Source organism: Kogia breviceps, chromosome 8 (assembly GCF_026419965.1).
Source record: "Kogia breviceps isolate mKogBre1 chromosome 8, mKogBre1 haplotype 1, whole genome shotgun sequence".
In the NCBI taxonomy this organism is placed as follows: domain Eukaryota; kingdom Metazoa; phylum Chordata; class Mammalia; order Artiodactyla; family Physeteridae; genus Kogia; species Kogia breviceps.
In genome coordinates this window covers 54,075,085-54,090,238 of record NC_081317.1, presented here as the reverse complement: position 1 = coordinate 54,090,238, position 15,154 = coordinate 54,075,085, and the positions used below count along the sequence as shown (strand labels likewise).

General features: G+C 42.4%; 1 protein-coding gene across 4 annotated transcripts in view; it reads right to left on the bottom strand.

Annotated features, from left to right (window-relative positions):
* Positions 1 to 4,062, bottom strand: part of SLC24A2 (solute carrier family 24 member 2) — a 252,875-nt gene extending 248,813 nt beyond the window's left edge. Inside the window, exons 1-2 of one of the 4 annotated variants that reach the window (XM_067041427.1) lie at positions 3,752 to 4,062; positions 797 to 1,884 (exon numbers count right to left, since the gene is read on the bottom strand). In XM_067041427.1, the coding sequence (XP_066897528.1) occupies positions 797 to 1,729 (933 nt within the window). In that variant the 5' untranslated portion in view covers positions 1,730 to 1,884; positions 3,752 to 4,062. The remainder of the gene's footprint in view (positions 1 to 796; positions 1,885 to 3,751) is intronic. The other 3 variants (XM_067041429.1, XM_059071138.2, XM_067041428.1) reach the window with 3 other exon arrangements.
* Between the last annotated feature and the right edge of the window lie 11,092 nt (positions 4,063 to 15,154).

Sequence of the window (15,154 nt, the reverse complement as noted above, 5' to 3'; positions counted from 1 at the left end):
CATGGATTATTTTTAATAATTAATCTATATTTTTGCAGATCAATTTATTCTAAGCTCTTTACCAACTTGCTGGCTACCTAAGTGGTAGGATGGCCACTAAAATGTCATTAAAACTCCCTCAAATCCTACCGTAAAAAATATTTTGGGTCATGTTTATCACGGCGTGCAAAATGGGCCCTCGAGCTACAGAGGCAGGCAGCATGGCTTGCCACTGACTCTTTCACATAACCCAATTGGTGCCTGGTCAAGTGGTCTAAAGCACTATTGTGTGGATCAAGAAGAATGGCCATGACCCATTCTAACGACCAGCCCTGCTAGGCCCTAGGCTGCTGACTTAAAGGTCCAGCTCTGCTGACACAAACAAACTTTCTTCCCTAAGCACCTTTAAAGAGATGGTTCTTGATAACTGTCACATGCTCATTTAAATAGAAAAAGCCCTGCAACTTGCAAGGCACACACACACACTTTCCCATGAAAATAAAATGGCTCACAAAAATAAGAAAATAAGAGACAAATAACTGCTGAGCCTGCTCTGAGAAGCTTATGTAACCTATATTTACAAATGTTTTACTCTGAGGCAAGTAGCTTGAGAACTTAGTAGACATTCCCCAGAATACCCCCCAAATTATTTTTTCCCACTGTCATGTTGGTCGGGCTGTCAAAGAAATGCATAAAGCACCCTGCTATCCATTATAGCCCCAAACACCATCCCATTTAAAAAGTGGCAGGTCTCAAAAACGTAACAGTTCAGAGCTATGGTCAAGAAGACATTAAATAAACAACAACCACCACCAACCTTTGCTTGGGCCTCTGGTGCTGTCACCTTGATGACTTTGTTGCGGTTTATCATTTGCTTCACCCATCTTTCTACTTGGACGTTGAATTTCATGAAAACCACATAGCCAAAGTAAGCTGTTAAGAGAAGCAAGCTTTCCCACCACATGATAAAGTTATCCAGGAAAAATATGATCAGCATAATCAAGTCAATGATGTAGAAGGACACATCCCGAAAGAGTGGCCACCATGTCAGGTTTAAGATTTCTCTGGAAAACAGAGCACACATGCCAATGACAAAGAGGATATTGAACACCGCTGAGCCCACGATTGTGCCAATGCCAACATTGCTGTGAGCAATAAATACCCCTATGAGAGACGTGAAAAGTTCTGGGGCTGAGCCCCCGGCAGCCATAAAGGTGGCTCCAGCCACATCATCAGAGATGCCCAGTTTTTCAGTGATGACAGTCAAAGAGGGAACAAAGAACTCATCGCAGACAATGGCTAAGGCTATGAACATGTAGATCATTCCAATGACATGAAGAATGATGGCGCCTTTTCTTCGCTGCTTGAGGGAAAAGATGTCTCTTGGGTAGTCTCCTTGGGCATGATCTGTACTATTCTCAGATTTGCCTTCCTGAGAAACAGGTGGCTGTGGAGTATAATCTCGAATCTTGTCATTTAAATCTAAGAGAGTTCTTTGACGGTAATCGTGTGCTACCCTGGGGCCACTTGCACCACTGGCCTCTCCTGTGCTCTGTGTCTCTGTCTCAAAAAAGGCACTGATTGAAAACGGAACAGTGCTAATGGCTACCAGGCCCATGAAAAGGCCTAAGATTCGAATCAACTTCAGTTTTTTTCTGACATTATAACGTCTCCTGTAGCCAGACAGTGACTTATCTGAACACCATTTCTCAAGGAAAGAGATGGTGGTGGTGCTTTGGTGCAGATCCATCCTGGGTCTTCTGGTGGATGTGGTGGTCTTCGAATTGTACACTCAACCAGATGGTTCTTTCATACTTTTCCTCACTTTACAGTTAACAGTGCTTGTGGGGTGCTTCCACAATCAGGGATTCTTAGGCTTCACATGAAATATTTTCAACATTTATGCTTAAATAAAAATAAAAACAAGGATATGTGAATCGTAAAATCATGTCTTTTTTACAAAACAACTTGGCAGATATGAAAAAATCCTATCCTATAGCCATGTGACCGTGGGTTAAGTTCCTTAATTCTTCTGTGCCTCAGTTTCCCCATTTCAAAAATTAGGACAATTACAGCACCTACCACCAAGTGCTGCTTTGAGGATGAGTTAAAATACATGAAGCATTAAGAGTAGGACGTGACACATACTAGGCACTTATGATAGTGTATGTACAAAGGCAAACATTTTGGTAAATCCAATGTTAGACGTAGACTATGTATTTGTGTCTGTTAAATACAAAAATTTTATAGATGTAGATGTAAATCTATGTTTATCCCACCTTAACTCATGTAACAAATAACCTCCCAGGGCTAAAAAAGGTATCACTTCCTTTAGAATTATCTATGTATTTGACAACCAAAACCACTGTCTTTTCTTTTGGTCGTTATATAATTCCAGTTGCAGGCACACTTTTCTGATTAATCTATCACTTGGAAAGGTCTGAGTGTTGGAGGAGACAGCACTCTTTTCCTGCACACATAAAGATCTCAGGATCCTATTTTTCATGGAAAGCCCCTCCTATAGCAAATGCAGAAAAGTAGCCCTTTAAAAATTTAAGTTTACAAAAGAATGTTCTGATGACATGAACAAACTGTCTTCCCTAAATATCTAGACACTGTATTCAGCTAAAGCTTATTTTAAAAAACAACCTTTAGTCTTATTTAAAATAGACAACTTAGTAAATCAAGCAACTTCTAACAAGTAGGCTATTTCAAGACATCAAATGTGTATTGCATAAACAATGTGCAAGTTGCAGTGATACCTCTGTCCACAAAATCTGCCAAAAATAGCCCCAACACTGACTCTCTAGTAGGTTAGATACCCAAGCAGTTTTCATTCTGTCTCCACAGAGAAGGGTAAAATAACCACACATGACAGCTGATATTCTGAAGGTTCCCCTTTTTAACTTTCTTTAAAAAACAGTTTTGTTTTGGGGTTTTGGTTTTTTCTTGTATCAACGATTTCATTTTAGAGGCATTGGCTGAGATCATCTCAGGTGTAAAATAAGCTTATTAAACACACGCCAGTGACACATTGAGATTAGCTGGAACTCAGGTTTGCAGAGGGAGCCCAAATCAAACCAGGCTGAAATGCTGTTACTCCTGAGATAAACCTAACCCAGCACAGAGATTCCCGGCTGGCCTGACAGATGTCTATGCTTAGCGTGAACGATTAAGCGACTAACTGCGCTCAGGGGATTGTCACAATACTGGGCCGGGGCAAACATCAGGGACAGACTCAACTCCCAGAGTGCGCTATCGGCTCCAGCCTGAGCCGGGCTCGACCTGCAAAACCCACCGCTCCGCCGGCGAAGTGCACCCCCAGCTGCGCCCCAACTTTGCCGTGTGTGGTCCCAAACTTTCCCTGGTGGGTTCGTAGGAAAATAAAACTAAAGGACAGACGCCCCACTAGCGAGCCAGAGGCTGGGATGCAGTTTGAGGAGGGGCTTGGCCGGCATCTTCCCGAATCGTTGGTGAGTAGGTGGGGAAGGGGAGCGCCCCTCTTTGAGCCTTCCCCGACTGCAGGCCCTGCCCCGCGCCCCCTACCCCGAACCGGAAGCAGGGGCGGTTTGGGTGGGAGAAGTCGGGGCTCGGAAACCCCGCCCTGGAGCGGAGAGAGTTGGCTAACTCCTTTCGGGGCCTGGGGCACGACGTCCACCGCGGAGCTACCTGTGAGCCTGCAGCGGGATGCGCGCAACCGGGATCCGGGGACAACGACCCACTGCGGCCACCAAGCCTGGCGGCTGGCCGGGGCTCGACCGCCCGCACTTACCGGGATCCGCCAGGAGGACGCACACACGGCGGGGGCCCGAGCGCGGCCCGCCGCTCCAGTCCTCCGCTCTCTCCGGCCCTCCGCCTCCTCGCTCCGAGGCCCAGGCTGCGGCTCGCACTCGCCGCCGCTCTCGCCGTCCGGGGCTGGGCTGGGGAGGAGACTGAGCCGCCGCGAGCCCCGCGCGCCGCCTCTGGTGCTCTCGGGCCCCCTCAGGCCCCTCCCTCTCGCCTCCGCGCGGGGAGCGTGGCCGCAGGGCGCTCTGCTCCCGCGCTCTCTGCTCCACGCCTCCTGGGCGCAGAGGCGACGCGACGCCGGCAGCCGTCCCTTCGCAGATTTCTCTGCAGTGGGGACGGGGGTCAGAATTTGCAGGCGAGCAAGGACAGAAAGGAGAAACCGTACAGGTCGGTGACGCGCCTGATTACCAAAGCCTGAAAGTGTTGCCAACTTTAGGGTCATCTCTACTGGGCCCCTCCTCTCCAATTATCTGCAAAAAGTGACAGCAGTCACACATTTAGGAGGCCATGTAATGTGTAATGGCAGCAAAGACGATAAGTGAAAAGGCAAGAAGGCCTGCAGGGTTGTACGTTCAGGCCCAGGGTTTCTGAGGTCTCTGGTTTGGCTGGCTGGGACACTAAAGGATCTTTAGTCTTGCAGTCGGACCTTTAATTTCGTGGGTGATGAAACTGAGACCCAACACAGTGTCATTTTGAGTCATAGACAGCGTTCATATGCTGGCCTCTCGACTCCAAGCCCAGTGCTTTTTCCTGCCCTGTCAGGAAAGCAAGATCCCCTCACCACAAGAAACTGAGTCAGGCATGTTGGGGACTGGAGGCAAGAATCTGGGCCAAAGAGTGGGCGAAGGTAAGGCAGACGGGTTACTGGGGGAAGCCACTTTAACCCGGCCCTGCGATCACCACCAAAACTGCCAAGAGGTACCCACCAGGAGAAACCTTTCATCAAACGTTTTCTGCTCTCTTTACCCTCCCCTCTCCTCTTGTTTTCCACTTAGAGAGGGTTTCTTCATGCTTTCCTGGGTCTAGGAGGAATGTTGGTCATATCTGGAAAATTCACTACCTTTGACTCTTGGTAAAACTCTATACTCAGACCTCTACACTTCCTCTTGATAAGTCAAGAGCAGCCTGGAGAAATTAGAAATCTCTTTTTCTCCCACCAAAGCCAGGCATTTAAGACTATTGTCTTGCTAAGGATTTAAGGTCCTATTCTGGAAGTCATAGTGTGAACTTTTAAAATATTTTTTATTTTGGAAGATTCCAGACATTTACAAATATTGGAGAATAGTATAATAAACCTCCAATGGGGCCATCACCCAGCTTGAACAACTATCAACTCACGGTCAATCATATTTCATCCAAATCCCCTTTCCCCGTGCCATCATTTTAAAGCAAATTCCAGACATTGTATCATTTTATTTATAAATATTTACAGAAATAAAGGAAGCTATCAACCACTTCTTGTGTCAGGAAGACTAAGGAATCAATTCAAATAGGCTCCCACTAGACAAGGATAGACCAATCTGAGCACCAGAAATTGATAACAATTGCAATTGTTTCAAACGTATCAAATATGATTATATCTATAAGTTCATAATGATTCTAAAGTAACTCGAAAGGTCACTGTTGATGGGTAAGAAGGAATAAACTCATTATTTTGAAATTGTTTTGGAAAAAAGAAAACAATCATGCATTTAATCTGCCTTTGTCATACAAACTGGACTTAAGGGTAACCAATTAGCCTTTACTTCTCCCCTGCCCTTGTCTTTGCTTTCCTAGTCTAACAATCCTAATCTTCCCTGATACAGTGATGCATCTGGCTAAGAAGATCTTGTATACAACATTCTGCTTAAAAGAAAACAATTATATATATATTTTAAAATCACACCCTTCTTACTAGGATCTTTACAGATATTATCCAGCTGACTTCCCCCAGAGCCCACAGATGACTCTGAATCTCCATTTGGTGGGAAGGGGAATGAGGCCCAGATGCAGGTTGTATTGGCTGGGGTTTGTACTTGGCTGCGTATAACAGAAACTCATCCTTAGTGATTTAACCAAAAAAGAGTTTATTTTTTGCATGTAAAAAGAAGTCTGATTTAAATCTTGATTTTTAATATACTGTCAAAAAACATTTTAATGTAAATAATCAAATTAGTATTTTTCTGTGGCTCTTCAATAATGAACTAATTCAACTTTATTGTTGGGATCACATCGTCACTTAGGCAATGATTATCAGGATTTTAAAACTTAATGATTTGTTATTCTAAAGTTTGATGTTTCAAACTTTTGTCAAGCACATTTCAAAATAAAGAAAAAAAGCTGTAAATAAATAAATAAATAAATAAAAATAAAAAGACGTCTGAAAGCAGACTGTCCAGGGTTTGCAGAGGAGCTCCACAATGCCATCAAGGAACCCAGATCCTTTATCTATCTTCCTTAATGTATGACTTTTATCCTCATAGCCACAAAATGCTTACCTCTTTCAGACATCACATCTGTGCTCCAGGCAGGAAGAGGGGAAAAAATGAAGAGTGAAAGACAGAAGGCCTCCTTGCTAGGCTTTGCCTTTTTATTTAGGAAAGGACATGCTGTCAAAACTTCTCTTACATTTCATTGGTCACAACTTGGTCACATGGAGCTGTCTAGCTGCAAAGGAGTTAGACTATTAACTGGGCTATTAATCAGCATTTAGAAGATCAGGGATCTCCTAGTAATACAGAAGGGGGAAACAAATGTTGGGTGGGCTACTAGCAGTATTTGACACACAGTTCTATAGTAGCACAATGAGATCCACATTGGACTGAAGATTTAGCAGCTGAACTTGGCAGTCAACTGCCATGACAGTTGAGAAGGCTAAAACTGCTGTCATTGTAATAATGGAGAAAAGATGGCGTATCGTTTGTCTAGGTCACACGATATGAAAGCAGTAAAACTGAACAACACCTGTAGGTCTCCCAGGTCCACACACCTTACTGCCTGGTCATGAAGAAAAAGGGAGCCTCATGAGAAAATTTACTACCACCACATGATGAGTTATTACAGAGTAGCCTTGATCAAGTTCTTTGCTAAGAGATTTAAGTAGAATAATCAATGGGTATGAATTATTATTAAGAGCCAACTCTTTATTTATTTTTAGATATCTGCATAAGTATACACATGAGTTGGCATCATATTTATCCTTCTATTAACTGTATGATTTATTTGAACATGGAGTCTATGGAGGTCATTGGTAATTACCAGTTAAGAATGATGGGATGGGCTCCTGTTGTAATTCTGGAGAGGAGCCTTTCAAAATTCAGTCATGACTGTTTAAAGGTACGGGGTCATAACTTAAGCTAATAAGGACTTTTTCATATAAAGCTGCCAAAGCGAAAAAGAAACCAGGTTCTGGTTCAAGATGGTGACATAAGAGGATCCTGCACTCATTTCCTCCGACGAACACTCCAAGTCTACACACAGAACAACATCCTCTGAGAAGACAAACAGCAACAACAAAAACTGGCTGAGTGACTCTTACCCAGTGGGTAGGAAAGGCTGGGACACAATTTTACTGTAAGCCCCACCCTCAGTGAGGTGACCCAGAGTCAGGAGGGAACTAAATGCAGAGTTGAGAGAGGCCTATTTTCTTGTCTTGGAGTGTTGGCCTGAGGGACAGACATCTGATTTGACACACATTTGGGGGCCTGCTGGGATGCTCTCTGGGGACAGAGACTGATGGGAACCATTTTTTTTTCTGCTCTCCCTCTGCCTTGGGGGCACCATCTTTTTCTTTTTTTAAAATTCTAGGCTTTCTTCCTCCTGCTTGCTTGCTTGCTTTCTCTTTCTTTTCTTTCCCCTCTTTCTTTCTTCCTTCCTTCCTTTCTTTCTTTCTTTCCTCTCTTTTCTCTCTTTCTCTCTTTCTCTCCCAATGGGCACCATCTCTGTGCTCTCCCTCTGCCTCGATCCAGAGCACCAGTATCTCTTAGAAGGGATCTTTTACACATGTCTGGTGTCCTGGTTTTTACTTCTGGTGCCCAGTCTGTCACCCAAGGGATAACCCTGGATCACCTGGCTCTGGTAGCCAAGAGGGCTTACACTTGTTGTCCCATAGGACTGTATATATTTGTATTCTTTAAAAGCTGCTACTTGAGCATTTGGCTTCAATCAGCCTAAATCTAGGTGCTGACTGAGATTCCCCACTTTGGGACACTGACAGATCTTGGCATACCCTCAACTACTGAGAGCCACTAAAAGTAAAATAAGCTGCTTGGACAATCACAAAACTTTGACAGGCAACCAAGAACTAGGGTAGGGTTGAATGATGAGGTTCATCTCCATGAGGCCACTCCTTCAAGACTGGGAGAGGTGGCTGTTTTATCTAATGCATAGAAACCACACACAGAGTCAAACAAAATGAAGAAACAGAGGAATATGTTCCAAATGAACAAACAAGATAGGGAATTCCCTGGTGGTCCAATGGTTAGGACTCCACACTCTCAGTGCTGAGGGCCCAGGTTCAATCCCTGGTCGGGGAACTAAGATCCCACAAGCCTTGTAGCATGGCTAAACAACAACAACAACAACAACAAAAAAACCCAAACAAACAAACAAAAACCTTAATGAAAACTGCCAAAGGGATACTAGTAAAACTTACTAAGCACCCGTATCATTTTCACATAGAAACACAGGATGGTGTGATTTAAGGTAGGGTTAGGAAGGTTCCCTTTCCGCCATCCAAAATGACATCCCCAGTGGGCACTGTGCCTACAATTCCACCATTAGAAATTTGTTATTTTGGCTTTTTATTTTACATCTTTGGGAGTTTTTTACAAAAGTAAGTGGCTCTAGAGTTATTGTGATAATAAACAACTTTACATTGCTTTTGACTTGACATTTAGTCTAAAGGAAAACAAAATTCTAGCAACTTTTCATAAGAGGAAAGTGGAAGAGAGAAAGCTGAGTGAGCCAGGAAGTTGTGGGCAACAAAGGTAAAGATGACATATTTAGGTTTTACTTTGTCAGTTTAACCACTTTTTTCAATCTCTTCTGATGTGCTTTCTTTTCTCCTTTCTAGTATAATCTCTAGCTTCTCTGTTATCAACATCTGCAGGCAATCAGAACATATATGAAAGATTCAATGTGCACAAAAACAGTAGTTCCCAACCTTGACTCTTGTTAAACATTAGAATCATTGGGGGATAGTTTTAAAAGACTCTGACAATGACCTTCTTCTCCCCCTCTTATTATGAGCTCCTTGAGAACAAGAATCAGTATCATGTAAATACATGATACTGCATCAGGCACAGGGCTTGACATCTGTTCAGCACACAGCTGTGGAGTAAACTGAGTTGTGGCAAATGCAGTTCCTTAAAGGAGAGTGGGTCAGTCAGGAGGGTACAGGTTATGCTGCAGTAACAAAGAGCTCAGAAAATCACAGTGACATAAAACAACAAAGGTTTCTGTTTCTCACTCACATTACCTGTCCTCTGTGAATTTTTCTGTGTCATCCTCACTCCTGTCTCCAAGTTGGTCACTATCTAGAACATTGCCAGTTGCTGTCATAAAGAAAAGACACACGGCAAATCTTGTGCTTGCTTCAGCTTGGGAGTGATACATTTATGGCTACTCACATTTCACTGGCTAAAGCAAAAAGCATGGCCATATCTGTCTTCAAAGGCGCAAGAAAGTGCAGTTGCACTACATGATTGGGAGAAGACTGGAAAGATTTGGTGACCAGCACTAATGCCTATCATGATGGACAATAGGAGCAAAAAATGGAACTAACATATATTATGTACTTACCATGAACTAAAAGTTTTCACCTATCTCTTTTCAACTCATGAGTTTTAGCACTACTATTCCCATTTTACAGATGAATTAACTGAGGCTCAGTGAGGCTAAGTAGCTTGCTCAATACTAAGCAGCTCTCATTTGTACCCAATATTGGCTCCAAAGCCCATTCTTTCTGCTACTCCTCACTGTATATGACTGAGGTTTTTGGTCCCTGCCTAAGTGAGAGTAAGTTGCATTTTTCCTGATGGGATTACATCCTTAGGTGATTCTGGTGGATTTTTTCTACCACCAGCTGGTCTATAATCTAGCATAACTCTCTACTTCCTAAGAGGATCCGTTTTGCTTATTTAAAAATCACAGGTGTAAATATCAAAATAGAATCCCAGTGTGCTCTAAAAAATGTTCTCCTCAGGTTCCCAACCCTGAGCTGACTTTGTTTTCCTTTGCATTTGGCTCATTTTTTGGTCAGTGGCTCTCGCCTTCCAGGTCAATGAGAACCATAAAAGCAGAAACAAATATCTGTGGGGTTAAGGAATGCAGTACAGGCTTCTTTGCTTTTGACAGTGGTTTCTGCAATGGCACTTAAAGCAACACACCCAAATCATTGCTCTTTCTTTTTCTTTCTTTCTTTTTTTTTTTTTAAATCTATTTAGGAGATGAGAAATGATGAATGCCTGTTATTTTTACATTAGAGACAGGAATTTTTTTCCTGGCTTAATCAGGAAGCACAAAAACTGAGTTTCTCTTTGCGGCACCAGCTCAGCTCCGGGCTCCTGGGCGCCGAGGCAGGCGCAGTGCTGAGGCAGGGCTCAGAGGAGTGCAGGAGCACAGGCCATCGATTTCATCAAGAAACCTGCAGTCTAGAACTCTGGCTGTCTTCCTGATTCCAGCAGGGACTTCCCGAGTGACCTCCAGGGTGTCCCTCAGTCTCTCAGAGCCACGTCAGCAAGGAAATAAGGATAAATTATACTGGTAAAAAGGAGATACACTGGGGAAGAGGCAATTCGTGAAGAGGAATTCAGGACAGCCCATTCAGAGGGCAAGCAAGGAGCACTCCTCTCTAAAAGCTCAAAACACTGTGTTCCTGCTGCTTCCTCCTTAAACTACATTCTCTCTTTACCTATATCTCTGATTTCGAATTTCAATATAAAGTTAAAATATTGGGATAGAAGAGAAGTGTGCCTTGAGCCGGTAGGAATATGCTACTGTATCCTTGGTTTTGAATACTGAAATAAAATACTTGCTTTATTCACTTCATACAAGTAAAATGAATGAGTCACTAGTCATTTTCCCAGCTCAGGGGTCTCACACTATTCCGCTCAGCAACACCTGACCCCCCCCCAAATAACGTATGCACGTGTTGTGGGGGGAGGGCCCCCCCCGGCCCAACACTGGGGTTCAATCACGCTCCCCATCTCCCCAGATTGGCCACTATTGGTGATAATAGTGATCATTTCTCTTCTACTTGCCTCTCCTTTTGGCTTGTTTCTCAATTTGTTCAAAATCAAGATGGAAGACGGGTGATATATAATGAGCACCTCAAATACTCCAGATATTTCTACAAGGCTTGTAAGTCCTGCTTCCTGGTCCACGGAAATAACCACTTTCAAACGTTTCAGGTATCTTCTATCTTTTCTCCTCGTGCTTATCACAATTTTGCGAAGTAGTAGGCTGGTTTTACTATCTTTTGATTTTTCTGATTTGAATGTTAGCTGTTAAATTCCTGTTAGGGAAGAAAAAGAGTTCTTCCTCCTACAATATTCGCCACCCCCACCCCCCCACTCCCTGAAGCCCTCATCGCCACATAACCCTCTCCCCAAGCTTCCAATAACGTTGTGTTGCCATTTTGAATAAATGAATATTCACATCCTTTAATGAACACATCTTGAAATTATGCAAACATAATCATCAGTTAGCTGAGCTGCAGAGTATACTAATTTGCCTCAAACTCTGTTAGAACTGTACATTTTCCTTTCAGCATTTTCAGATGGAGGGAATATCAGTTGATCTACCAGTTTCATGTTTTCCCCCCCAGGGAAGTCAGTCCTGGAGCCCCGTGCCCTCCTGCTGCTGTCAGGGCCTGCTCATGGTTGGCATCCTGGGAATTCACTTTGTTTGTGCTGAGAGCCCTGTTTCCTAAATCCTCTTTTCTTGTTTACTTTCCTGCTTACTGGAGCACAACCTCCAGTATCTTCCGCAGAAGGGGACATGGGAGAAATTTTGAATGCTTGTGTTTCTGTAATGCCTTTATCCTCCTCCCATACTCTGTTCAAAGTCTGGCTTTGTGTAAATTCTTAGGTTAGATATGATCATCCCTTGGAATTTTTAAGGCATTTATTTCTTTCCTGTCTTTGATGTTTCATTGTTGCTGTAGAGAAGCCTGATGCCATTCAGATTCCCAGTCCTTTCTGATGGGATCTAGTTTTTCTTTTCAGAAGATTTTAAACTATCCCTTAGTTTTATCATTAAAACTTCACAATAATGTTCCCTGGAGTGGATCTTTTCTCATTCATCTTTTTTCTGCTCTAGAAACTCATATACATCTGAGAAAATTACTTTTGTATATATTTTTAAAATAATTTTCTTCTCTCCATTATCTCTACCTTTTTAGGTATCTCTATTACTTTGATTTTGAACTTCCTTACCTGATCCTCTAATTAAGATATTTTTCCTCCATTTACCATCTCTTGAGAGATTCTCAATGTTATCATTTAACCCTTCTAGTGTTAAAAAATTTCAGCTTATTCTGTTTTTAAAAATATTTGTTTATTTATTTATTTTGGCTGCTCGGGGTCTTAGTTGCAGCATGTGGGATATTTAGTTGTGGCATGTGGACTTTTACTTGCAGCATGCATGGGGGATCTAGTTCCCCAACCAGGGATTGAACCCGGGCCCCCTGCCTTGGGAGTCTTATCCACTGGACCCCCAGGGAAGTCCCCCAGCTTATTCTATTTTTAATTTTTAAAAGCTCTATCTTGTTCTTTGCACATTTATTTTATGTATTGTTTCCTGTTTGTATTTCTTATGTCTGTTAGCATCGCTTCTCTCTCTGAGATACTGTTAGCTTCATGAAGCCATGGGCTTTTTCTGCTTTGTTCACTACTTTATGGTTCAACTCCTAGAAAAAATGAGTGCCTAGTATAATAAGCATTTGACAAATATCTTTGAATGAATGAGAATATTTATTATGCTTATTGCAAATTTCCTTCTCCCTGAAGTTTCAGTTTCCTGCAAGTTCCTTTTTTGCTGTTTGTTCTGGCTTAGTTATCATGTCACAGGCCTTTCTAAAATGTCTAGTCCACTTTGGTAACTGTAAATAGCTGGGTGAGACACGAAAATGCTAATGCAAAGCTCCTGATAAAATGGGACCCTCAAGAAGAGGGTTTTACTCTATGGTAATCAAGCAGGGACTCAGCCATTCCATTGCAGGAAGCACAAGCAACAGGATCTCTATTCAATTTATAGACTTTAAGGCAGCTCACACTTGACCACAGCTTTGCCAGGTGTCCCAGCCAACTCTGATTGAGTTTCTTCAAAGGATCAACCTCAGTCTTCTGCCAGGTGGGAGAAGTTGTCTCCTGGCTACACAGGACGGGGAAAGGTCTTTCAAGGTCTCATTGCTTCTTTAAGACTTTCAACCAAGCTTCCTATTTTCAGCCCCATCCTGTATCCCTGCTCAGTTGGTTTTCTGTTGCTGCTGTAACAAATTAGCATAAACTTAGTGTCTTAAAACAACATGCTTTTATTACTTTACAGTTCTATAGGTCAGAAGTCCAGTATAGTCTCACTGGGCTAAAATCAAGGTGTCAGCAAAGCCCCTTTCTTGGAGGTTCTAGGGGAGAAGATGTTTCTTGCTCATTCAGGTGTTGGGGGGATTTAATTCCATGCCGTTGTAGGACTGAAGTCTCTGTTTCCTTGCTGGCTGTCAGCTGGGGTCAGTGTTCAATCTCTCTTTGTGGTTCATAATGAAGGCTAGTAGATCACAGATGTTTTGTGTTTAATCATTTGGTTTTATTCAGTCCACTTTGATCAGCACTGCAAATCTGCTTAATACTCCCCTCTCTCTTCTTCTTCACACTCCAGTTTATTTATGTGGTGCATTAGTTTCCTTGGGCTGCCAAAAAAATTACCACAAACTTTGTGGCTTAAAACAACACAAAATGTATTCTCTCACAGTTCTAGAGGCTAGAAGCCTGAAATAAGGTATTGGCAGGGCCATGATCCCTCTGAAGGCTCCAGGGTAGGATCCTTTCTTACCTCTTAGCTTCTCTGGTGGGTCCTGGCAACCCTTGGCATGCCTTGGTTTGTAGCAGCATCAATTCATTCTCTGCCTCTTTTTTCACATGGCCTTCTTCTCTGTGCTCTCTGTATCGTCTCCACTTCTTGTAAAAATACCAGTCATTGGATTTAGAACCCACTCTAAATCCAGGATGATTTCATCTTGAGTTCTTTAGCTAATATCATTTGCAAAGACCAAATTTCCAAAGAAGATTACATTCTGAGGTGTCAGGTGGACATGAATTTTGGGGGGCGTTATTCAACCTACTACATGTGAAGTTAGAGTCCAGGTCTGAGAAAATAATAAGGTTGGCCCACATTCTGACCACTCCAGCCTTGCCAATTCTACATGAAATTGTGGCACCAAGGTGTATTTCCCCCTCCTCAACCTGTATCTTTAATTTTTGTTGTTCCAAGCAAGAGATTAGATTTCTCATGCGTTGTCATTTATTTTTGAGGGAATATCATTGAGCTCGGGAACATTATCTATTACTTTTTTGGAATTCTCCCTTAATTTGCCCAATATCACTATGTTTTATAGAAATTCTTTATCATTGGTAGTTTGGGATAGAGCTGTATACTGTGTTCATGGTAGATGGAATTCCCTTCACCGTATGATTTTATTTTATTGTTAATTTGGAGGCATTTTAGTGGGACAAGTGAAGAAAACATACATTTACAGTACTACCTTTATAGAAAGACTACTTTTTTCCCCAAAGGGCTACATTATATCTTATGGGTGGATAATTTATTGAACAACTTCCCTATCACCCTACTGTAATTTTTCAATAATAAATAACACCACAATGGACATTATTATACTTATAACTCAGTGTGCACACTCTCGTTTACCTTGAAGTATGTTTCTTGCTACTTGGAACTCTGGGAATTCATGCGTGACTTTCTCTCGTGAGTGGATAGGGGAGGATGAGTCTCCTCTGCTGATGCTCTTCCATGGAGGTCTCCATTTCTCCCAATAACCAGTGGATAGTCTACCTTGTAATTAATTCACTGGAGCCAATGAGCTACCAGTCCTGTCTTAGCCAAAGTCCTTAGCAAAAGTATTAGATTTCTAAATCCACGCACCTATGGTCAATTAATCTATAACAAAGGAGGCAAGAATATACAGAAGAGAAAAAATAGTCTCTTCAATAAGTGGTGCTGGGAAAACTGGACAGTTACATGTAAAAGAATTAAATTAAAACATTCTCTAGCACCACATACCAAAATGGATTAAAATGGATTAAAGACCTAAACGTAAGACTGGACACTATAAAACTCCTAGAGGAAAACATAGGCAGAACACTCTTCGACATAAATCACAGCAATACCTTTTTGG